The 26,678-nt window shown below is 39.5% G+C and overlaps 1 protein-coding gene across 1 annotated transcript in view; it reads right to left on the bottom strand.

The window, feature by feature from the left end:
* Positions 1 to 16,511: 16,511 nt before the first annotated feature.
* The window catches only part of OTC (ornithine transcarbamylase), a 69,430-nt gene continuing 59,263 nt past the window's right edge, over positions 16,512 to 26,678 (bottom strand). The window contains exons 6-7 of the mRNA XM_017854957.1: positions 26,446 to 26,583; positions 16,512 to 17,408 (exon numbers count right to left, since the gene is read on the bottom strand). Coding sequence (XP_017710446.1) covers positions 17,349 to 17,408; positions 26,446 to 26,583 — 198 coding nt within the window. The 3' untranslated portion in view covers positions 16,512 to 17,348. The remainder of the gene's footprint in view (positions 17,409 to 26,445; positions 26,584 to 26,678) is intronic.

The following is a 26,678-nucleotide window of genomic DNA, read 5'->3' as shown; positions in this document are numbered from 1 at the left end:
TGGGTCCTCTGGTCAGATGTTATGTTGCATGGGATTCCATGCTTATGAATCAGGACTTTCATAATCCCTCGATAGTGATGCTGGCTGAGATTCTGCAGGAAGTAATAGCAAACCTAGGCCTAGAGTGGTTATCTATCCCTGTGAGGACAAACTGCTGGCTGTTGCAGAACGGAAGGCGCCCAGTGTTTTTGACTTGACAACTGACCAAGGGATAATGTCATATCTGGGAGCTCAGTATGGGTCTCTTTTGTTGACAGGTTGGATGTTCAAAGGCAGCATTAACTAGATCAGTCTTGGTAAATGGGATTCCGTGCTGTTGGCCTATGTCTCTGCCAACATGACCCCTCCATGTAGATGCCCATGGTGCCCTGCTTGTGTGGTGGACATTTTCTGGTGGATAGTTATGTGTGATACAAAGATATTCATACTTTGTACCCACTCCCATATGTCCATCTACATACCCCTACCCCAGCACCCCTGGTCTCTGATCTAGTCTTCACTTCCAGGATTCTGACTAGATGGACAGACCATTGGCCACTGCCTGTGAATCTGTAAATATTATTATTTCAGGCCACTTCTTCCACAGAAAGTAGATGACTAGATGTACCACTTCAGCTTCCCATTCAGAAGATTTTCCCTCTCACTGTCTTTCGGGGCCACTTCTGAATGTGATTGCAATGAAGCCATCATTCATGTTTAGCTTTCACTCACGTAAAAAAGCAGACTCATCTGTAAACCAAGAAAGAGGTTTATTCTCCTTCAGCTATTTATATGTGAACTCTCCTTCATATGGCTACAGGTGCAAACCAGGGAAGGAGAACTGGTGCATCATTTATGGATGATATGGGGGTCTGAGCTACCTGCTTATGCAATTTACTTGTGTTCTCGAGTCTTGCTTGAACTCCTTCCTAGATGTACCATTTCCATAGTATGATGGATTGATGGTAGGTCTATCTGACTTTATGACTTGGGTGGGTCAGAAAGAACCCAACTCATAATGAGTAGTTCTGGCTGCATGGTCACTTGACACCCATGGTCAAGTGTTTTGTCTTTATTGGGGCCCAGTAACATGCCGGGACTTGTTTCTCAAAAGGCATAACGTTTTTTGCTGCGGGTGGCAGGTCCTTGCTCCAGACTCCTAGGACCTACATTGTTTTGCTCCCACTGGAGCTTGCCATAAACTCCAGACTGTATCTTTGTCCACCATTAACAACTGTAATACCATATGGTCTGCTGGATTATATGGCCCAAGTGGCAAGACTGCTTGTACCATAACCTGGATCTGCTGCAGATTATATTCCTGCTCAGGATCCTACTCAAAGCCAGCAGCCTTGCATGCCACCTTGTATACAGGCTAGAGGAATATTCATAGGGGTGGAATGTGCTGCCTCCAGAACCCAAAGAGACCTACCAGGTGCTGGACTTCTTTATCTACAGTAGGGCATGTAACATACAGCACTGTGGTTTACTTTAAAAGTTGTATCCAAGCATGATCCTGACCACTGAACTCCTTTATTGGGACACTTTTCCAGGTCACTATCAGTGAAATCTTTAGCAATAGAGCTACCACTTTGTGCTAGGGACTTTCCAAACCCCACCTGTTAACCAGGACAACTCCTGGTACCACGTGTATAGTCCAACTCCTCCAAGAAGTCGATACTACATGGGATTAGTAATGCAAGAGATTTATTAAGGACAGTGCCTATGAGGGAAAATTGGGAGGGAGCCAGGGAAGGCTCAAAGCAGATCTGACCCTGGGTGAAGGACAGAGAGAAGGGAGGAAGGAAGGAAGAGAGGAAGGTTGAGTGGATGCATCTTAGACTGAAGTACAGTTCTGAGGGAGTTCAGCAAGGCTGTCAGGGAGCCATTGAGCCAGAGTTGCCATCAGAGGAGTCCTGCAATTGTCTTGGAGCAAGCTGTGGGCACTGTAGCCTTGGGATCAACTCAGTAATGGATTTCAGAGTGCTGGGGCCATCAGTCAATATGCTCTTGGCAGTAGATCTGAGAGGTGCATATTCATGGCTTCCCAAAAAGCTCTGATTCCCATCACAGAAAAAAGTACTAATATACACATAAAATGCTGTGCCTAATTTTACACAGTTAATTGATCCACTCAGGTGTATTCATTGCCTCTCATGGGTGGTTAAGAAAACCTGTTTTCAGAGTTAATTGTTGATCTCACTTAGTAATAATAGATTCTGTGAACTTTTATCTGGAGGATATGCAACACATCAAAAATCACTATAAATTAATTGCTGCTATGATTTGAATGTGTGTGTCCCTCCAAAATTCATGCATTGGAACTTAAACCCCAAGGTGATGGTTTTGGAAGGTAGAGACTTTAGGAGGTCATTAGTTCATGAGGGCTTCTTCATCGTGAATGGGATTAATGCTCTTTTAAAGAGGCTTTACACAGCATTCATGCCCTTTTGCCCTTCTGCCAAGTGAGTATATAGCAACAAAGCACCATCTTGAAAGCAGAGACAAAACCTCCACCAGACACTGAATCTGCTGGCACTTTGTTACTGGACTTCCTGCTTCCAGAACTGTGAGAAATAAATTTCTGTTATTTATAAATTACCCAGTCTGTGATAATTTGTTACAGCAGCAAGGATAAACAAAGACAACTTCTTAAGGAGATATATAGCCTCTTCATTTATAAAAAAGGACCATATACTCTTAATATTATGTAAAGTACTGTATGCATTGTAGATAATCTGAATTTGTCAAATGGGTATCAAATAAAGATACTAGTCAAAATTGTCCCATGTTAGAAATAGCTTTAGCAGTAGGAGTGAGAAGCAGCAATGGCTTTTCAATCTCTTGTTTTCCTCCTTTCCCCATCCTTCCCCTGGTCTTTCAATCTTGAACCCGTCTCTTTACTCGTAGTTTGGCAGAGCAGAAATTTGGCGAATCTACCAATTGCAGAAGGTTCAGACCCTTATTCTAATAAGGAAGGTGCCCAATTTCTTTAATCAAATAAGATGATTTAAAAGTGTAATTCCTCTTTGATAGGCAGTTCAGTTGAAGTGATGCAGTAGAATACATTTCCAAATCCAGACTAAAGACGATCTTGGGCAACTCATTTATTTCCTTTGCTTTGGATTTCCTTACCTTTCTTAATGTTTACAAATATATAGTTATTTATTTACTTATAATTTTAATTGAGATAAAATTCAAATAGTGCATAAATAGTAAGGCAACAGCTCAATACATCCTTACAAACAGTTAGGTAACCACCAACCAGATCAAGTTAAATTACTGGGTCATAGGACATATGTATGTTAGCTTTGCTAGATACTGCTAAATAGTTCTGCAATGTGGTTGTACCAGTTTACAGTCCCATCAGCAAGGTATAAGAATTTTAGGGTCAGGCATGGTGGCTCAAGCCTGTAATCCCAGCACTTTGAGAGGCCGAGGTGGGCAGATTACGAGGTCAGGAGATCGAGACCATCCTGGCTAACACAGTGAAACCCCATCTCTACTAAAACTACAAAAAAAAAAAAATTAGCTGGCACCTGTGGTCCCAGCTACTTGGGAGGCTGAGGCGGGAGAATGGCGTGAACCCGGGAGGCGGAGCTTGCAGTGAGCAGAAACTGCACTCCAGCCTGGGCTACAGAGAGAGACTCCATTTCAAAAAAAAAAAAAAAAAAAGAATTTTAGCTGTTCCATATCTTATCCTTACATACACTAGGAACTGCAATTCCTTTACATTTTAGTCATTCTGGTGGGGATTTCCCACTTTTAAGTAAGACTAACTGAGCTACTATTACTCTGTATCACTCTGAGAGTCTCTTAGAAAGCTTGGGATTGTTTTATCCTGCTAGATACACAGAGTAGTGATGGGTTTTGTTTTATTGACTACATGTTAAAGTATTCTTAGTTCTTTGGAAGAGAGCCTCACAGGCTGGAGTGCAGTGGCACAATCATGGCTCACTGCAGCTTCAACTTCCTGGGCTCAAGCAATCCTTCCACCTTAGTCTCCTGAGTAGCTGGGACTACAGGCACATGCCACAACTACTGGCTTTTGTTGTTGTTGTTGTTGTTGTTGCTATGTTGCTCAGGCTGGTCTTGAACTCCTGGTCTCAAGCAATGCTCCTGCCTTGGCCTCCCAAAATGCCGGGATTACCGGATGAGCCACTGCAGCCGACTATGATAATTTCAAGTTCAAAATGATTATTCTTTTCTTCAACTTTTAGATTCAACTGCCAAGTCCTGCCAGTTTTCTCTTGGCTCAAATCTTCCATTTTCATGACTACTGCTCTAGTTCAGGGAACAAACTAGCCAGGAGACTGGTTTCCCAAATAAATCTATACAACACCACCAGATTAATCTTGAGGAAGCACTGCTTTCATTATATCCCTCTTTAATGTCAAAATGTTCGATGTTCCCCAGTGCCTGCAGGAAAATTCTAAACTTAGTGCCTTATTAATGAAGGTGCTCCTTAGTTTTGTGCTAACATACTAAAGACTTCCACAAACAAATCCTCCACTTCAAATCATGTGGACTACTCACTGACCATCAAACATTCTCATCTCACACATTTACTCACAGTCATACCAACTGGAATGTCCTTCTTTTCTTTGCCCACCCAAATGTTGCCAGTCCCTCAATGATCAAGTTGCATCCATCCACTGACCTGAAGGGGTTCCTTATCAGTCTTGCAGGTGGCATTTTCTCACTCCTCTTAGGTCTTATGGCATTTCATAATTGTATAAAACAGAACAAATATTTACAGAGTGGCAACAGAATGCAAGGTGATATGGTAGATTTGAAAATAAATGATATACTCCTTGAACAGAAAGCACTCAAAATGTGAGATAACAGTAAAACGGAAAGTTTGAATAGGAAATATGAGATATGTCACTAACATTTTGAGCACGTGCTACGTAGCAGGCCATGCTCTAAATATTTCCCTGGACTAGCACATATATTTCTATAAGTAGTTGTTATTACTATCCTCTGTTTACAAATGAGGAGTCTGAGGCTATAGCACTCAGTCAAGGTCATCCAGCTAAGAGGACCAGTAGGATTGGAATAGCTGATATTCTCATCCTTCGGGCTATCAAACTAAAGAAAGAAAAGGAGACAGAATTAACATAGAGAATTTATTTGGGCAAAGATTGAGGACTGCAGCCCAGGACACACTTCCAAGTTGCCTTGGGGAATGCTCCATTTGGGCCTTTTGTTACAAGATTTTAAAGGCAAAAGGGGACAAGGACTTGTCTGATACAAAGTTGTTTGACAGGAATTCTCACTGGTTTACCAGAACAAGTTTGGTTAGTGGTTGGTTATGCATTGCTAAACTATGGCTATGAATTATGGTGTCTAGCATATGGCATTTCGTAGCTACTTGGCTTCAGTTAGTCTAGAGCCCATATAGCAAGTGCCCTCAAGATGTAGATGTAATTATTTAGCTCAAGTGGGAGTGAGATTTCACTGCTGTTGATTTTAACACCTCTCTGGGCCTGATAATTGAAGAGGGCTTGCATTCGTCAGATAAAAGTCTCTTTTCCTTTTCAAGGCCATCCTGCACTTAAGATGAGATCCCAAGTTCCAATTCTTCCAGGAGAAAGAAAGATTGGGAGGATGGAATACATTGAAAGACAAATAGGGAGGTGAATACAGAGAAGCAGAGGAAGGCAAGAATTAACAACAGAGAAATGAAGAGATAGAGTGAAGCATGAGCCAGTAAAATGGAGCTCAGAATCCTGGAGCTAGTTCTGCCAATATTGATTGTGCTCCCAGGTACCTATTTTATAAACAGATCTGTTGTACAAACTCAAAGTTGTCTTCACAGAACACTTTTGATGGATAGGTTGTGTCAATGGCTTCCCATTGAACATAAAATAAACCAAATTTCTTATCTTAGCCTCAAAGGCCAATATGGACTGATCCCTGCTGAACTTTTCAGATGTGTCTTGTGCTCCTCTCTCTCTTGCTCACTATACTGTAGCTATACTCTCTTCCTCCAGTCCCATGAAGAAGACAAGCCCTCTTTCATCTCAGAGCCAATCTGTACACTATTCCCTCTAGCTGGAATATTCTTCCCCTCCATTCTTCACTTAATTATGCGGAAATCAGAAATTAAATACCTTGATTTCTTTTACTGACCTTAAAGAAATGTAATTTTTACAATTATATTTAATGAAAAGCCTTGAGGGGAGATAATCTTATTAGCATAAGCACTTTGAGAATTAATTCAAAGTGTCATGCTGGTTGTTAACTTCTTAGCAAGACAACGAAGAGAATTTCAGAGAACTCAGAATTTATCGTTCAGTGACTATGTAAAAAGGCATTGTCAGANTTACTCTGTATCACTCTGAGAGTCTCTTAGAAAGCTTGGGATTGTTTTATCCTGCTAGATACACAGAGTAGTGATGGGTTTTGTTTTATTGACTACATGTTAAAGTATTCTTAGTTCTTTGGAAGAGAGCCTCACAGGCTGGAGTGCAGTGGCACAATCATGGCTCACTGCAGCTTCAACTTCCTGGGCTCAAGCAATCCTTCCACCTTAGTCTCCTGAGTAGCTGGGACTACAGGCACATGCCACAACTACTGGCTTTTTGTTGTTGTTGTTGTTGTTGTTGCTATGTTGCTCAGGCTGGTCTTGAACTCCTGGTCTCAAGCAATGCTCCTGCCTTGGCCTCCCAAAATGCCGGGATTACCGGATGAGCCACTGCAGCCGACTATGATAATTTCAAGTTCAAAATGATTATTCTTTTCTTCAACTTTTAGATTCAACTGCCAAGTCCTGCCAGTTTTCTCTTGGCTCAAATCTTCCATTTTCATGACTACTGCTCTAGTTCAGGGAACAAACTAGCCAGGAGACTGGTTTCCCAAATAAATCTATACAACACCACCAGATTAATCTTGAGGAAGCACTGCTTTCATTATATCCCTCTTTAATGTCAAAATGTTCGATGTTCCCCAGTGCCTGCAGGAAAAATTCTAAACTTAGTGCCTTATTAATGAAGGTGCTCCTTAGTTTTGTGCTAACATACTAAAGACTTCCACAAACAAATCCTCCACTTCAAATCATGTGGACTACTCACTGACCATCAAACATTCTCATCTCACACATTTACTCACAGTCATACCAACTGGAATGTCCTTCTTTTTCTTTGCCCACCCAAATGTTGCCAGTCCCTCAATGATCAAGTTGCATCCATCCACTGACCTGAAGGGGTTCCTTATCAGTCTTGCAGGTGGCATTTTCTCACTCCTCTTAGGTCTTATGGCATTTCATAATTGTATAAAACAGAACAAATATTTACAGAGTGGCAACAGAATGCAAGGTGATATGGTAGATTTGAAAATAAATGATATACTCCTTGAACAGAAAGCACTCAAAATGTGAGATAACAGTAAAAACGGAAAGTTTGAATAGGAAATATGAGATATGTCACTAACATTTTTGAGCACGTGCTACGTAGCAGGCCATGCTCTAAATATTTCCCTGGACTAGCACATATATTTCTATAAGTAGTTGTTATTACTATCCTCTGTTTACAAATGAGGAGTCTGAGGCTATAGCACTCAGTCAAGGTCATCCAGCTAAGAGGACCAGTAGGATTGGAATAGCTGATATTCTCATCCTTCGGGCTATCAAACTAAAGAAAGAAAAGGAGACAGAATTAACATAGAGAATTTATTTGGGCAAAGATTGAGGACTGCAGCCCAGGACACACTTCCAAGTTGCCTTGGGGAATGCTCCATTTGGGCCTTTTTGTTACAAGATTTTTAAAGGCAAAAGGGGACAAGGACTTGTCTGATACAAAGTTGTTTGACAGGAATTCTCACTGGTTTACCAGAACAAGTTTGGTTAGTGGTTGGTTATGCATTGCTAAACTATGGCTATGAATTATGGTGTCTAGCATATGGCATTTCGTAGCTACTTGGCTTCAGTTAGTCTAGAGCCCATATAGCAAGTGCCCTCAAGATGTAGATGTAATTATTTAGCTCAAGTGGGAGTGAGATTTCACTGCTGTTGATTTTAACACCTCTCTGGGCCTGATAATTGAAGAGGGCTTGCATTCGTCAGATAAAAAGTCTCTTTTCCTTTTCAAGGCCATCCTGCACTTAAGATGAGATCCCAAGTTCCAATTCTTCCAGGAGAAAGAAAGATTGGGAGGATGGAATACATTGAAAGACAAATAGGGAGGTGAATACAGAGAAGCAGAGGAAGGCAAGAATTAACAACAGAGAAATGAAGAGATAGAGTGAAGCATGAGCCAGTAAAATGGAGCTCAGAATCCTGGAGCTAGTTCTGCCAATATTGATTGTGCTCCCAGGTACCTATTTTATAAACAGATCTGTTGTACAAACTCAAAGTTGTCTTCACAGAACACTTTTGATGGATAGGTTGTGTCAATGGCTTCCCATTGAACATAAAATAAACCAAATTTCTTATCTTAGCCTCAAAGGCCAATATGGACTGATCCCTGCTGAACTTTTCAGATGTGTCTTGTGCTCCTCTCTCTCTTGCTCACTATACTGTAGCTATACTCTCTTCCTCCAGTCCCATGAAGAAGACAAGCCCTCTTTCATCTCAGAGCCAATCTGTACACTATTCCCTCTAGCTGGAATATTCTTCCCCTCCATTCTTCACTTAATTATGCGGAAATCAGAAATTAAATACCTTGATTTCTTTTACTGACCTTAAAGAAATGTAATTTTTACAATTATATTTAATGAAAAGCCTTGAGGGGAGATAATCTTATTAGCATAAGCACTTTGAGAATTAATTCAAAGTGTCATGCTGGTTGTTAACTTCTTAGCAAGACAACGAAGAGAATTTCAGAGAACTCAGAATTTATCGTTCAGTGACTATGTAAAAAGGCATTGTCAGAAAAAGAGCCAATTGTGGTGAAATGTTTTAAAGGTAAAGATATGTGATCTGTCCCTTGTTAATGGGATAAGTCTTTCAGAGAGATGTTCCGTGACATGGTTAGTAAATACAAAATGTCTAATGTAACCACTCCTGCTCATAAAACATGTTTGTTACAGGAACCCCTCTAGTCGTTCACTTAAGTAATCAAATTATTTGTAATAAGAAATACAATGGGCTCATTTAAGCCATAAGTGAACTTCTCAGCCCTACAGCTGAAGCACTGGCATCACCTCAGACAAATCTGATCCAAAACCAATGAAAAGCCTGTTTTTCCCAATTATTCTCATCAGTCAGAACTCAGTTTAAGGTCACCTTCTTTGAGAGGCTTGCTCTGGGAACTATATTTAAAGCAGTACTACTCAAAATTTGGAAAATTATTTGGTAAAAATACAGAGGCCCAGGCTTTCCTTACTTTGATTAAGCCAGGACAACTGCATTCTTTATTAGCTCTCCAGTTAATTCTGATACCCATGAAAGTTTGAGAACTACCAATCCAAATGTTTATCTTTCCTTTCATACCTTTATTTTCTATTATAGCACCCAATTTGTTTCCCACACAGCTCTTATCACAATATCTATTTACATGTGGTTGTCAGTCTCCCCTACTAAACTATAAGCATCATGAGGCAGTGATCATGTCTTTCTTGTCAATTACTGTATCCCCAGAACCTAACACAATGCCTGGCACACACTTGGGGCTCCAAAAATAGACAGCTTTGTATGCATAGAATTTTTTTTAAAAAACTTCAATGTGAATTGCTTCCTAGTACAGCCAAGACTTGTTTTATAATAGTAAATCATAAACTTTTTTATTTTCCGCCAGAATCTTTTTGAGGGAATGCTAATAAATATTACAGATAAAATCAGAATGAGAGTTGGGCCTGGTGGCTCACGCTTGTAATCCCAACACTTTGGGAGACTGAGGTAGGTGGATTACTTGAGGTCAGGAGTTCAAGACCAGCCTGGCCAGCAGGGCAAAACCCCGTCTCTACTAAAAATGCAAAAATTAGCCAAGCGTGGCAGCAGGCACCTGTAATCCCAGCTACTCAGGAGGCTGAGGAAGGAGAATCGCTTGAACCAGGGAGGCAGACATTGCAGTGAGCCAAGATCACACCACTGTACTCCCGTCTGGGTGACGGAGGAAGACTCCGTCTCAAAAAACAAACAAAAAAAAAAAAATCAGAATGCGGTCAGTGGTTCTTGTTTAATCAAAAATGGTTGTTCCAGAGTTCTGCCTTCTTGGCCTCTCTTGGATCCCTGAAGGCAGTATAGGGCCATGCTTTACAAAGTGTGGTCCCTGGAACAGAAGCATCAGCAGATGATGCAAAAGAAATGGTGAGAAAAATTGCCGACACCTTAGCACAAATCAAAGCAGTAGAACCAAAAATCATTGTATTCTTCACTATCACACAGAGGCACTTATCAAAAAAGCCAAGTTCACTTAAGAATGTCCTCGATGGCTGGGGCAGTGGCTCAGGCTTGTAATCCCAGCACTTTGGAAGGCCAAATCAGTCCGATCACTTGAGGCCAGGAGTTCGAGACCAGTCTGGCCAACATGGTGAAACCTCGTCTCTACTAAAAATACAAAAATTAGCTGGGCATGGTGGCGGGTGCCTGTAATTCCAGCTACTCGGGAGGCTGTGGCCTGAGAATTGCTTGAACCTGGAAGACAGAGGTTGCAGTGAGCCAAGATCACGCCACTGCACTCAAGTCTGAGTGACAGAGTGAGACTGTCTCAAAAAACAAAAAGTCCTCGATGAAACAGTAAAAATTGTTAATATTAAATTTCAGCCCTTGAGGACACATCTTTTTAATATTCTGTGTGATGAAATGGGAGGTGAGCATTAAGTCCTTCTGTGGCATAATGAAGTATGATGGTTGTCTTGAAGAAAAACACTTTTGCAATTCTTTGAATTGTGCATTTAACTAGCCACCTTTTACATGGGACACCAGTTTTACTTGGGAAAAAAGCAACTGACAAAATGGTCGCTGAGACTTGGCTATTTGGCAGACATCTTGAAAATTAACAAAATATACCTGTCACTTTAAGGAAAGCAGTTGGCATTATTTCTTTTGTTGTTGTTGTTATTGTTGTTGTTTTTGAGACGGAGTCTCGCTCTGTCACCCAGGCTGGAGTGCAGTGGCGCGATCTCGGCTCACTGCAAGCTCCGCCTCCTGGGTTCATGCCTTTCGCCTGCCTCAGCCTCCCGAGTAGCTGGGACTGCAGGCGCCCGCCACCGCACCCGGCTAATTTTTTGTATTTTTAGTAGAGATGGGGTTTCACCGTGTTAGCCAGGATGGTCTTGATCTCCTGACTTCGTGACCCACCTGCCTCAGCCTCTCAAAGTGCTGGGATTACAGCCACCGTGCCCGGACAGCAGTTGGCATTATTTCTTGTCAAAGATACAATTTTAGCTTTCAAGAGAAAACTAGAATTGTGTAAAATGTGTACCTACTTCTCAATGCCTAAAGATTTTTCTAATGAGATCAGCAGTGATATTAACAAATATGATTTTCTGATTTTATGTAATGAAATGTGCCATTATTTGGAAGATCTGTATAACTCAGTGAACTAATATTTTCCAAATGATCAGTGTGGAATCATGTATGAGTAAAAGGTTCATTCAAAGGGCAAGATAGACATGAAATTGAATGTAACAGTGTAGAAAAGTTAATTTATATGGTTTCACATTCCACATTGCAACTAATCTATAAGGAGCTATAATCAGTTGTGGAGTTTCAGTGTAACAACAAAATATATCCACAATTAGCTGCAAAGACTATTAAAATAGTCCTTTTTTCCAAAAACATATCATGTAAGGTGAGATATAAAACAAGTTTGGCCACTCCATTGATTAACTTTATTTTGTTGTGGAAAATGTAGTTCTCATAAAATATGTTGCTTATGTTAACTTGTGATATGTTTATTATTGATATAATAAATGAATCAATAAATAAATATTTCTAAAATTTCTGTTTTACTTTCTAGTGTGGCATATACTGATATATTCCACATAAATAAAAGCTTTTTAAGATCGTCAAAATTTATAAGAGCATAAAGAGTTTCTGAGTCCAAAACTTTTGAGAACTGCTGCCTTAAGAACAGTGTGAAAACTTCTTCTTTTGAGCAGTGCTATTCTCAAAGATGGATGATAAACCTTGATCAGTTCTTCCTAATATTTTCCTCTTTTGCCAGCTAGACCTAAAGTCCAGCAATTACTAAATGCCCCTGATTTATTTCACATAAATATATATTCCTGTGATGCCTTTCTAAGTAGAGTTTAGTCACCTTGATTGGATTTTCAGACTTGTTGGCCTCCATGATTCCATTTGGCAATGAGCCAAGTCACTCCCCTCAGTTGCATATTTACGAACCAGCTCCTAGACAGAAATTACTAAATAAAGTGTCAGCTGCTGGACCCTGCCAATTTCAGAAGACAAGCTCATTCCTTGTACTTTTTTTATACCAAATATTCCACTCAATATCTTTCTGATGATGGGATATAAATTTTACAAAGGGCTAAAGAAACAATAGACAGTGTTAAAACAATTGAACAAAGGGGCTAATATTTGTTTAGCATTTGCTCTAAACCAAATTCTGTTATATATGTTACTGCATTTAATTCTCCCAACAACTCTATGAGATGAATATTATTATTCCCATTTTACAGATGAGAAGAGCAGGGTTGGATAACTGTTATACAGTAGAGGAGGGATGAAACCCAGGCCTCAGTGACTCCTAAGACAGAGCAATAGTCAGACAATCTGGGTTGTGTCATATACTTTATAGTGGTATTTTACAGATATGGGGGGTGAAAACCCTTCATACAAGCCTTCAGAATTGCCTCAGACCAGTGATCTCAGTGTGGTCCCTGGACCAGCAGCATCAGCATCCCTAAGAATTTGCCAAAGTACAGATTCCTAGGCCTTACTTCAAATCTGCTAAATCAGATACTTTGTAGGTGGGGCCCAGTAATCTGTGTATTATCAAGCCCTCCAGGGGATTCTGATGCACACTTCAGTTGGAGAACCACTAAAACAAGCTTGTGTTTGTCCAACCTGTGGCCCGTGGGCCACATGCGGCCCAGAACAGCGTTGAATGTGGCCCAACACGAATTTGTAAACTTTCTTAAAACATTATGAGGTTTTTTGCAATTTTTTTATTGTTAGTTCCTCAGTTACCATTAGTATTAGTGTATTTTATGTGTGACCCAAGATAATTCTTTTAATGTGGCCCAGGGAAGCCAAAAGATTGGACATTCTTGCACTAAAGTATGCCAACACAGCCTCAGGAAGCCAGGGCAAGGGGCAGACCAACTAAACAGCTACTGGGTTTGCCAATCTGTAAGGGTGCTAAAATTCCACATAACTTAATCAGAAATATTGTGGCAGTTAACTTAAATCTCCTCTTCTCTGGGGAAAGTAAATTGGTCTCATTCCTATTCCATGCAGGTAATAAATTTCCTGTTTTGAATTTCAATATGTGACAGAAAATAGTGTTTGTTATTTTAATATTCTCCTGTCTTCTACAAAAGGTTGATCCTGGTAACTGGAAGAGTTTTTGTTTGCTAAACGTGAGTTCTTCCACATTTGTCTAATAGCCTCTTAGCGCCCTACTCCTCCTTGATGCCTGAAGGATGAGCAGTACAGACCGACAAAACATCTTATTCATGGGTCATCTTAGATCGTATTCCCTAGAACGTAGCCTGAGATGGGGATTCTTGTGCCAGTGATTTATTGAGGACACACTCTCAGCAGAAGGCAATCAAGTTGAGGTGTCAGAGAGGGGTTGGGGGAGCAGTGTGGAGAGAAGCTAAGCAAGGACGTGGTCTCAAGTGGTTACTAGCTTCAGCCTGATCCCACCCACGTGGCGTTATGGGGCTGAAATTTCACCCACACACTTGCTCCTGCCTGGAGAGAAGGGAGCCAAGTTTTTATATCCCTATATCAGTCACTCATTAACTGTGGGCTACTAGTGGCCAGGCCAGGGTGAGAGTCTGACATCCTGGGCTAACAGTACTTCCTGGTGGCTGAAAGCAGCACTTTAAAGAAGGAGGCGGCTGTGAGGCATTAGCGCGCAACCCTGTCAGCAGCTGCCGGATGGACAAACCCAGGTGAAAGGCATCTGGATGGGGCACCACCAGCATCTACTACATGGATGTAATTTTAGGTTTCTGTTTGTATCTCTGGATATCAGTGTCCACTTCTGCCTAAGGTGTAAATTTTCCTCTCTAGCCCTTGGCCTTATAGAACCATAGCCCTGGACCAGCCAGCTTCCCGTTCCCCATTCAGCCTATGGGTAAATCAAATCAAGCAGCTGTATGTGTAGGATCCCAGATCATTTGCAGAGGGGCATTGAACACATGAATTATCCCTCCCTATTGAATATATTTCTATACTAGGAACATTGTTGTTATTTCCTAGATTTTTTCTTTTGTGAAATGAAAGGATAGACTGGATTTTTTAAAACCCTGTTCCAGTTTTAAAATTCATTTGCCTAAAAATTTTGCTCCAGAACGCAGTTGTGCTTGCATTTTCTCTAGGGATGAGTTTCACAAAAGCGTGTATTAGAGACTAAGTCTACTGTCATGGACATAAGTGAGGCACTAATAAGACTATGAAATGTTTTAGCACATGCCAGGGAATTCAATTCCATTTGATCTGGCCATGATTCTTTTATCAGTAATTGATATTAATTTTTCTGAATAATTATTAGGGAAGAATTTCTTTAAAATATTAAAGAACTACAGGGTTGATTCTCAAATACTTGTTTCAATGATTCGTGTCATATGTTTGCCACACAAAATGGACAGACGCTATCATTTTCACTATGGGGTCTTAAGGAACCTAGCAGAAACTGAGGCAAGACACTGCATTGTATGTGTCTCATTGCCCTCAAGTACAAGGTGATACTGAAAAAATTCCTGATATAAGTTGTTGATGGCAGGGTCTCCCCTACTAGACACTGATCCTTTGTATGATTTAAAACAAAGCACCTATTTGGGTATATGAAATACTAAAAAGTGCCCCCTCTCCATAGACAACATACAAAAAAGGCGTTCTTTCCTCCTGGCCACAAGGCCTGTAAGGAGACACAAGACTTGGTAACTGAAGTGCAGACTGGGTCTCAACCTTTATTCATTTCTTTCATCTGAGACTTTTACCCAAACCACAACTTGCAAGGCAGTATGTGGCATTCTTGGTTATAGGAGTCTGATCATTGTGACTTGAGTGGTTTTCTGTTATTTAATATGACTCTTTATATTTGTCAAAGGATATCAATCCTACAAGATTGCCGAGTGGCACCATGTCTCAGATTTGCCTCAATCATCTCTATATAAGACATCAATGAGAGCTTCCAAGACTAAAAGGCTCAAAAGGAATGTGTTCTGAATACTTTCTTCATATGTAGTCCTCACTCATCTTTATCACATGAGAAGACTTGCTATGGAATTTTGGCACTGGACCGAGGGGGCTCTGACATTTCAACTGAGGTGGGTCACGAAGTCAGGAGATCAAGACCATCCTGGCTAACACGGTGAAACCCCATCTCTACTAAAAATACAAAAAATTAGCCGGGTGCGGTGGCGGGCGCCTGCAGTCCCAGCTACTCGGGAGGCTGAGGCAGGCGAAAGGCATGAACCCAGGAGGCGGAGCTTGCAGTGAGCCGAGATCGCGCCACTGCACTCCAGCCTGGGTGACAGAGCGAGACTCCGTCTCAAAACAACAACAACAACAACAACAAAAGAAATAATGCCAACTGCTTTCCTTAAAGTGACAGGTATATTTTGTTAATTTTCAAGATGTCTGCCAAGTAGCCAAGTCTCAGCGACATTCCTACAGAATTGGGCTGAGAATGAGGTTAAATTGTATGTACACAATAAAGAAAGCTATAGGGCTTTTTGAGGAAAAAATGACTATATTTTGGCAAGAAAATTATTACAAGTTCTTTCCAATTGAGGGAAGAAGACTATGCTATCCATTTAATTCAAAGAATAACCAGGAATGAGATGGGACCTCGTTACTATGGGAGATCATTTGGTAAGTGGAAGGACACTTCTCTCTATGTAGGCAATTTGAGGGTGAGCCTTCCACAATCTATATGACACCTTCTGGTTAAATCATTGTTATACTCTCTGCTGAAAGATATTCCACTGAACTCCACTCTCTTTCTAAGTGCTTCCAATAAATAACCACGGACATGAAAGTCACCTTTGACATTTACTGGAAAATTTGATTTGTTTTTTCTGTAACATTATGAGCCTCTTTCTCCCACAAAAAAAAATGTTTTATTGCATCTTCATTGCAAATCTAATTTGTAATCCCTTGCTTACTCATTTAAGTCAGACATGTGTGCTGAAGAATATCAGTCAACCAGCCTGGAAACATTTTTCTAATAGTAAATGTAGAATGTAAAGGAAATTACATTATTTTGTGTTCTGTAAAATGTATAATTTTAAAAAAAACTTCACTTATGTTATTTAACATTTTAACTAAAAAATTCAAATTATGTCATGATCATTCAGCAATACAAATGTTGGTCACCCACAAGAGAAATCTAGTTATAATTACATTATAATAATTCAATAATATAAATTTTTATTATCCCAAAGAAAAATTGGAGGAAAAACATTGGCTAAAATGTTGCAAGTAGTAGATTTATGGAAATATTCAGCATATGGTGTGAGTAGATGCATGATAAACACAGACATGAAAAAAATTAAATTGCTCTTGCTAGAGAATTTGAACCGAAGAAAATGCTACTCTAGGTATCCATGGTTTTACCACTTGCTAACAAAAGCTTCTTATGGCTTGTATCATTACAGAGAAGAGATGCATGCTCTTGAAGGACTCCCCACTACCACATTCTCACAAGTTATTGGAAAAAAACTTCAGAGTTTGGGAACAGTAATAGCTATATTTTAAGAATTTTGTTATTTGCCTCCATAAATGAATGCCTGTCTACCTCATTGGCCTGAAAATTGTACCACATCTGTAAGATGAATCATTTGGCTTTCTAGTTGGTCCTGGGGGACAGGAACACAGCCCACAGATTTACCAGTAGCTCACTGCCTGGTAAATGTTTACTTATAAATTAGCGTGGGTGATAATTTATTCAGGTAATAAGCATAGATTACATTTAATGGCTTAGACATTATACATTATGAACACAGTATTTTATGTTGAAGTAAATGTATATGATAATTAATATGATACCTAAATGTAACTCAGAAATTGTGAATTAGAGAGTTTAAGCAAAGTTAAGTGTGTATTACAGTGCATCAGCACTTAAAGGCTTTGGGAAAGTTTCACAATGGCAAAGCAGTATCATACAGTTCACCCATACCATGTGTTAGGGATTTGTTTATTTTTTAGATTCTCTTCTCCTTTCCCCACAAACCAACTCATTCTGTTACTGAAGAACATTGCTTCTTTCTTGACGAGCAACACAACATCAAAATTTAGGCTTCTGGAGCTGAGGTGAGTAATCTGTCAGCAGGGACACCATGACAGCCTGATGACACAACAAAGAAAGAAAGAAATGGATAAACATTAGCGACAGTCTGCTTAGGGACCTAGAGAAGGTGAATTAGGTTTCAGCTTTGCAGGGCTACAGTTAAAATGCATTTTCTCAAGAAAACGGTAAGAGAACAGTTCTGAACTAATATTTATTTATTTATTGGAGGAGGGGATAAATGAAGGTCAACAGAGATCAGACTGACCCAAATAGATACACAAACACTGCATAATTAGGACTCACTCCAGGACTAGTGGGTCACAGAGTTGAAATGAGATGCTACAGTGATAGCCGTGATTGAATTTTCCAGTCATAAGTAAACCTAGTTATTGGCTAGTTTTAGAGAAATATAATCCCTCCTATCCCAGATCCTTGTGTTTATACTATGGTTTGATCACTCACAACCTAGAGAAGTTTAGGATGAATCAGATGTAGAGTGATCTGAGCAATGTCTGCTGTCTGAAGCTGGGTATTCCTGAAAGAGTATTATCTCTATAGCCAAGAGTATACAGCTTCCCCTTGGTCTGTCAGCCACAAATGGTAATTTTCACTTTTACTCTTCTCAACCTCCACAAGAATGACAATAATAATATCAGAAACAATGGTGAATGTTAGCTGAGTGCCTACTAGGTATTAGATAGAATACTAAGTACCATTTCATGTATTAGCCAAGAAATATTTTTCAAGCACTGTGCCAGGAGCTTTGGTGAGCTAGAGGGAAATGCTCACTCATTACCTCATTTAATACAACAAAATTCTAAGGTAGCTTTTATTATTATAATTCATAGTTGAGGAAATCAATCCTTGAGATGACAGATAGTGCAGAACTGGGTTGGAACCCAGGTTTTCTCCGACTCTATTCTTTTTAAAAATTATTATTTTTTGATTGATAAATTATAATTGTATATATTTATGGAGTACAATGTGATGTTTTGATATATGTATACAATGTACAATGATTAAATCAAGCTAATGAACATATCCATCACCTTACTTACCTATCTTTTTTATGGAGAGACATTTGACATTTCTTCTCTAAGTTATTTTGAAATATATATTATTATTGACTATAACAATCATTCTGCTGTGTAATAGATCTCAAAACCTATTCTCCCTGTCTACTTGAAACTCTGAACCCTTTGATCAACAACTCCCCATTGCCTTCCTTACCATCCCCTAGCCTCTGGTAATCATCATTCTACTCTCTACTTCTATAAGTTCAACTTTTTTAGAGTCCACATATAAGTGAGATCATGTAGTATTTGTCTTTCTGTGCCTGGGTTATTTTACTTAGCATAATGTCCACCAAAAAACTGTTAGAACTGATAAGGGAATTCAGTAAAATTACAGAAAATGAAATCAACATACAGAAATCAGTAGCATTTCTAATATACTAATAATCAACTATCTGAAAAGAAAATTAAGAAAATAATCACATTTGTAATAGCAACAAAAAATTACTTATGTATAAATTTTATCAAGAAGGTGAAAGACCTGTTTACTGAAAACTATAAAACACTGATGAAAGAAAATAAAGAAGACACAAATAAATGGAATGATATCCCATGTTCATGGATTGAAAGAATTAATGTTGTAAAAATGTCCACACTACCCAAAGTGATCTACAGATTCAATGCAACCCCTATCAAAATTTCAATGTCATTTTCACATAAATCAAAATACAATCCTTAAGTTTGTAGGGAACCACAAAGACCCCACATAGACAAAGTGATCTTGAACAAAAGGAAGAAAGCTGGCAGCATCACACTCCTTGATTTTAAAACATATTATAAATATATTTTAATAAAACAACGTGGTACTGTCATAAAAACAGACACATTAACCAACAAAACAGTAAGGAAAGCCCAGAAATGAACCCATGCATTTATGGTCAATTGCTTTTTGACAGAGGTGCCAAGAGCACATAACGGGGAAAGGACAGTCTCCTCAGCAAATGGTATTTAGAAAACTAGATATCCACATGCAGAAAAATAAAATTGGACTCTTGTCTCACACCATATTAAAAAATCAACTCAAAATGGATTGAAGACTTAAATATAAGCTCTGAAGCTATAACACTACTAAAAGAAAACACAGGGAAAAAGTTCTGTCTTACTCTGTTTTCACGCTACTGATAAAGACATACACGAGACTAGGAAATTTATAAAGAAAAAGAGGTTTAATGGACTCACAGTTCCAATGGCTGGAGAGGCCTCACAATCATTGCAAAAGGCAAAAGGCGTATCTCACATGGTGGCAGGCAAGAGAGAGAATGGGAGCCAAGCAACAGGGCTTTTCCCTTATAAAACCATCAGATCTCATGAGACTTATCCAGTACCGCGAGAACAGTATGGGGGAAACTGCCCCTATGATTCAATTATCTCCCACCAATCCCTTCCACAACACGTGGGAATTATGGGAGCTACAATTCAATATGAGATTTGGGTGGAGACACAGCCAAACCATATCAAGCTCCACGACATCGGTCTGGTAATTGTTCACATATGACCCTGAAAACACAAGCAACAGAAACAGACATAGACAAATCAAATTGCATCAAACTAAAAAGCTACTGCACAGCAAAAGAAACAATAAATAAAGTGAAGAGACAATCCACAGAATGGGAGAAAATATTTGCAAACCATACATCTGTTAAGGGATTAATATCCAAAATATATAAGGAACTCAAACAACTAAAGAGAAAGAAAACAAAATAACCTGATTAAAAAATGGGCAAAGGACCTGAACAGACATTTTTCCAAAGAAGATATACAAATCATCAAGTTCATGAAAAAATGCTGAGTATCACTAATCGTTAGGGAAATGCAAATTAAACCACAATGAGATATCACCACACACCTATGAGAGTGGCTTTTATTTTACAAAATGAAAGATAAGTGTTGACAAGAATGCAGAGAGGGAGGATCTCCTGTGCATTGTTGGTGGGAATCTAAATTAGTACAGCCTTCATAAAAAATGGTATGGAGGTTCCTCAAAAACTAAAACTAGAACTCCCATATGATCCAGCAGTCCCATTTCCTAGTATATACCCAAAGGAACTGAAACCAATCTGGTGCAGGGATATCTGCACTTCCATGTTCACTGCAGCATTATTTACAATAGCTAAGATACAGAATCAACCTAAGTGTCCATCAATGGATGAATGGATAGAGAAAATGTGGTGTATATATCCAATGGAATAGTATTCAGCCTTAAAAAAGGAAATCCTGTCATTTGTGACAACATGGGCGAATCTGGATGACTCTACTCTTAAAAGGTAGTTTTGTGGTCTCTCAGGTACTTTTTCTTACACTTCAACCATACCGTACACATGTTCCTAGCCTATATCAAAAGTGCAGGTCTTGTATTTCAAAGGTGTTAACTGAATATACTTATCAAAGTTATCACATACCAGGCCCTGTGCTGAGTGCTGTATGTGCATCATAACATGTAATATCCTTTCCTACTGTATGAAATGGTAAGAGATGTAAAATACAGATCGAGAAACTGAGATGTAGGAATTTTCCTGAGTGGTGGTGGTGAGAGGTGGATCCGCACCTACCTGTCCCTGGGTCCTGACTACAATGCTCACATGACTCTGATCTCATTGAATCCTCATAACCTTAAGAGGTTGGTTCTATTTTTTATCCTCATTTTTCATATGAGTAAACTAGTCTTAGTGAAGTTAAGGTATTTGCCTAAGTTGATTAGGAGCCCAAGATCACAGAGAGAGCCAGAATTTTAACCTGATTTCCAAAACTTACGTTCTAAAACCAATTCCCTATATTGCCTTTAAGCTGCAAAAATGTATGAGTCCATATTTAAAGTATGTGTCAGGCACACTTCTAGGTATAATAAAGAATGTTACAGACAGGATTACTGCTTTCATAAAGAAGTTTTCATTATAGTGGGGGGACAGGCAACAAACAGACAAAAAAATACAAAAATATCAAGTAGTGCCATTAGAAAATAAAATGTGAAAAGGAGATAAAGGAGCCTTGGGAACCACTTAAGAGTGGGTGGCATGGGAAGATCTTGCTCAACAGTAACATTTAAGGTGATGTCTGAATGACAAGAAGGAACTGGCATAAGAATGTCTAGCAGGTGAAAGACACTGTAAACTTTTTAATGGGTTCCTGGGAGCCCCTCTCATTTTGCTTTGTTTTAATTGTCTATGGATTGTGTCAACCTTATTTCCAAATAAAACTTACAAATTCAACTTGGATTAGGATTGTCAGATTCAGTTAAATAAACACAGATAGACAAGCAAGTTAAATAAGAATTTAAGATAACAACAAATACATTTTTTACTGTATGTTCTAAATAGTACATGAGACATACTTATACTAAAAATTATTCATTATTTATCTAAAATTCAAATTTAACTGGGTGTCCTGTATTTTATCGGGCAACTCTAACCTGGGGAGAAGTAAATGACTATAAAATACTGTGAGTTACATTTGCAATGGTGTTTTGGACTTAAGAGTCATATGTGGATAACAGTGCTTTGAAGTGTCAGCTTTTTTTCTTTTTTTCAGGATCCCTTTAAGTTATTTTAGCTCCAGTGTAAAATTTGTAGGCAGAGGAAAAACATCTGTCCACTTTTTGTGAGTCCTACTGCCTTATTAATCACTGAAAAATACAAAAGCAAGCTTCATGGGGAGGAAATGGGTGATTTTTGTTTTTAAACAAAGGGATCCAAAGACCTGTGCGCCATGAAGAGAATGATGCAATTAGTGAAGCGTTCTGAACAGCACTACTGGAAATCTCTTAGCATGGAGGCCTTAAAAAGCTACTCTGAGCACTGAAAGAGGACACTTCAGCTTTAAAAAATGCTACACCATTAAAGAAAAAGCCCTTCATCCTATTTCAGTTATATACCTTACATCAGTCATTACAGGCATTTCAGAACTAGAGGGCCACATTGTGGCTTTCCTTTCTTATTTAATCCTGATTTTAAATCAAGTTGTATGTGTGAAAATTATTCCCTGGAGTAGTGCTGTCCAATAGAGCTCTCAGCAGTGATGGAAGTGTTCGATGTCTGTGCTGTCCATTCAACAACTTGGTTGGTGTAACTGAGGAACTGAGGAACTGAATCTTCTTTTTTTTTTCTTTGTTTTGAGATGGAGTCTTGCTCTGTTGCCCAGGCTGGAGTGCCATGGCACAATCTTGGCTCACTGCAACCTCTGCCTCCCAGGTTCAAGCAATTCTCCTGCCTCAGCCTCCTGAGTAGCTGGGATTACAGACGTGCGCCACCATGCCTGGCTAATATTTTTGTATTTTTAGTAGAGATAGAGTTTTACCATGTTGGCTAGGCTGGTCTCAAACTCCTGACCTCAAGTAATCCCCCTGTTTCAGCCTCCCAACGTGCTGGGATTACAGGCATGAGCCACCGTGCCCAGCCTGAATCTTCGATTTTGTAAAATTTTTATTAGTTTAGATTTAAATTTAAAAAGCCACATATGCCTACTGGCTACTGTATTGGATAGGCTAGTCTGGAGGAAGACAAGTATTAGAACATCTTAGAAAAATGTATCACAGCAGTGCTGAACCTAAAAGCCATTCTAAATAAGCTGTATAAGGATAATTAATTTGCGGCCGGCTGCGGTGGCTCACACCTCTAATCCCAGCAATTTGGGAGGCCGAGGCAGGTGGATCACCTGAGGTCAGGAGTTCGAGACCAGCCTGGCCAAGATGGCGAAACCCTGTCTCTACTAAAAATACAAAAATTAGCCAGGCGCAGTGGCGGGCACCTGTAATCCCAGCTACTCGGGAGGCTGAGGCAGGAGAATCATTTGAACCCGGGAGGCGGAGGTTGCAGTGAGCCGAGATTGTGCCATTGTACTCCAGCCCCATCTTAGACCTGCAGAATTCAAATCTGCACCTTAACAAGACTCCCTACGTAATTTAAGAGCGAGAGCAAGACTCCGTCTCAAAAAATAAATAAATAAAAATAAAATAATAATTTATTTGCCTATAAAATAGGAATTTAACATGGATAATCTCTAAGATCTCATCCCACTTGAAGATGTTTATGCTTCTATGAAGTGTACAGGCTATGTGGTGGCTGCATACTATTCTCTTTTTTTCAATCTCCAATGCCTGGCAGAGGACCTGGCACAGAGTAGATGCTCATTGTATGGCTGCTGAAATAAACTGAATTCAAAGGGACCTCCAAATCATCTAGCTCAGAGACATAAAGAGCACAACACATGCCTCACCACCTCCTTTCTAGTGTCTGTGTAAGGCACGCGAATCAGTTATGCCACTCTTTCTGTCTCACACCACAGGCAGGCTCAAAATCCTTCTCAGCAGAATTTCTGTAGCCTGGTGATGAGATTAGGGATCTAAGAATTAAAACTCATTTGCCATCTCTATGGCTCAATCTGCTTATTTTACAGGAGAGGACACTGGGACCTAGAGAGTTTATACTTATCTAAGATGGCACAGCCGACTAGTATTAAGGCCAGTTACAGAAGTCAAGTCTCATCACTTCCAGATGAGCATTCTTTCTACTTTAGACTCTCTACTTTCATTTTAACATGATTCTGTCTCTTGGTTTCTTTAAAATATTTCCCTCTAATAATAGTGGGTAACTCAGGGGCATGGGGAATGGGGAGATGGCGGTAAGATCTAGATGGATGGAAAAATGGGTGGATGTAAGATTTCACCGTAAATATTTCAACCATGTGAATACATTCCGTATTTAATTTTCAAGTAAATTGATTTTAAAGATGTTGTTTAATACGCTCCTTAAAAAAATCAGAAGTTCAGAGAGTCTCCATAATTGATGTTTTAGAAAGTTTCCTTTTTGTTTTCCCTACTGAATTTCTACAAAGGATCTACTTTGATGGATTTACTTGATTTATCTTTGTAACTTCAATTGTCTTCTGATGCAAAACAGAGCTCAAGGAAAATGTTTCCCTGTGTCTCTTCCTAAGGTATGTGGTTGGAGAGCTCACATTTTCTTCTTTGTCATCTAGATCTTTGTTACTCAAAATGTGGTCTGCAGGACAGTGGCACCTACATTAACTGGGTCCTTATTAGAAGTGCTGGGCTGGCACGGTGGCTCACACCTGTAATCCCAGCACTTTTCAAGGCTGAGGTGGGTGGATCATTTGAGGTCAAGAGTTCGAGACCAGCCTGGGCATCATGATGAAAACCCCATCTCTACTAAAAATATAAAAATTAGCTATGCATGGTGTCGCCTGCCTGTAATCCCAGCTACTCGTGAGGCTGAGGTAAGAGAATTGCTTGAACCCGGGAGGGAGAGGTTGCAGTGAGCCGAGATCGCGCCATTGCACTCCAGCAACAGAGCGAGACTCCATCTCAAAAAAGAATAGATGTGCCAAATCTCAAGCCCCATCTTAGACCTGCAGAATTCAAATCTGCACCTTAAAAGGACCCCCTAGGTAATTTAAATGCACATTAAGGCTTCAGAAGTACTGGCCTAGATAACAAGGCAATTGACATTTTGGCCAAAGTTAGTGTCCTGAGGTGGCAAGCTGGAAAGATGCAGTGAAAAAAATCATCCCTGTTATTAGATATGACAAATTTAGGCCTAATATACAAGCTTCCATTGAAAAGGGAGTCATGGTTGGCTGCCAAGCAGCCATAGTTGAGCTTGAACCCCTGCTTATTTTATAGGGTCTATATCAGATCAATAGTGAAGATGATGATAATGAGGGTAATAATTATGATAACAATATTTACCATGTGTTGTGTGTTATGTACTATGCTAAAAGCTTTACAAATATTACTTTAATGTTCACAATAACCCTATTCCAATTTATAGATTAGATAAATAATTAGCAGCTCGTCCTTTCCAACTTGCTTTTCTCTACTCCAGAGGCTGAAAGCTAAAAACTACATTTCCCAAACTCCCTTGCAGCTAGGGTACAGGCATCCCACTCAGCTGCATCTACTCCAGACTTGGATGCAGAAGTGAACAACATGCAGTAGAAGCCGTCTTCAGAGAGATTGGATCTTCTGCTATATATGCAGGTAGAGAAATCTATTTCAGCTGTGGTGGCTGTAATGGACTATCTGACATCTAGTTTCAAGAGCCTTAGGCACCAGGCTGTGTCACTGGTGTTCTGGCTACAGAAGAACCACAGTGTCATTGGGCAGTTTTTCTGCCTGTGTTGTCCCTGGCTATGTGGTGTCCAAGAATTATTCACTGCGCTTCCTTTCCCAAAAGATTCTGGGAGCAGCTTAATGTCTCTTAATACATTATTTTCCATGTATCTACCTAGAGTGGACTCCCATTTGCAAGTAAGATCCTTGCTGATACAGTAATTGAGACCAGTTAAGTCACTAAAAGCTAAAAAATGGTGGAGCTAAGTTAGACATGTCAGTACTATTTTCCAGAGCAGGTGACATTTGGGATATTGTAAAGCAGACATATGGTTAATATTTCCTAGAATGACAGTGATGAAGATGAAACTAGTGGCTTTATCTGAAAGGAACCATTAATTTTTAAGATAAGTTTGCCATGAAATTTGGAAATGTTCTATACCTAAAAACACATGTATCCCTATGGCCAAACTCAAAGAACCAAAACAAGTATCTAGCCTCAAAGAACCAAAACAAGTATCTAGCCCAGTCATAAAGTAAGGCATGGAATGACGAAAAAGAGAAGGAGAAAAGTAAGATGTTTTGAATGCCCAGTTTATACAAGAACTGAATTAGGGGCTTCTCTAAACATGAACAAAGAGATTCTAAAATAAGAATTATACAACTTAACAATGGTTGGCAAACAATGGTGGCTGGTGCTCAGGCGGATCAAGGGTGGTAAGAATTTTGGTTAAAATGGATTTATTTGAAAGGAGATTAATCTCACTCCATGCAAATACACTACAAATACTAATAAGCACTAATGATGTATTATAAAGTTTCTGGAAAAAAAATAGATGTTACATGAGCAAGTAATGTAGTTGGATAATCTCACTTGCTTATTCTTTCCCCAAAGGCATGAATGACCAAGTTGGAACCACACAAAGAACTTATCCTCCATTCCTTGTTTCTTGCTTACCATGATTGTCCACTTTCTGTTTTCTGCCTCTGGGAACACTAGTGATCGTGGAGAATAAAAGACTTCATCGTCCACTTCTTCTGGCTTTCTGGGCAAGCAGTGTAAAAATGTCCAGTCAGAGGCAGCAACTTTAGCAGTCTAAAGAGATGGGGATAAGACCATATTTTGACTATTATATGTGGCAGTCATATTTGTTGTCTTCAGTATTTAAAAACACACATGGCCTGCAGTCA

The sequence above is a fragment of the Rhinopithecus bieti genome, unplaced genomic scaffold (assembly GCF_001698545.2).
Source record: "Rhinopithecus bieti isolate Rb0 unplaced genomic scaffold, ASM169854v2 scaffold_40017, whole genome shotgun sequence".
Classification (NCBI taxonomy): domain Eukaryota; kingdom Metazoa; phylum Chordata; class Mammalia; order Primates; family Cercopithecidae; genus Rhinopithecus; species Rhinopithecus bieti.
Note: the sequence above shows the minus strand (reverse complement) of the source record. Positions and strands in the feature narration are given on the sequence as shown.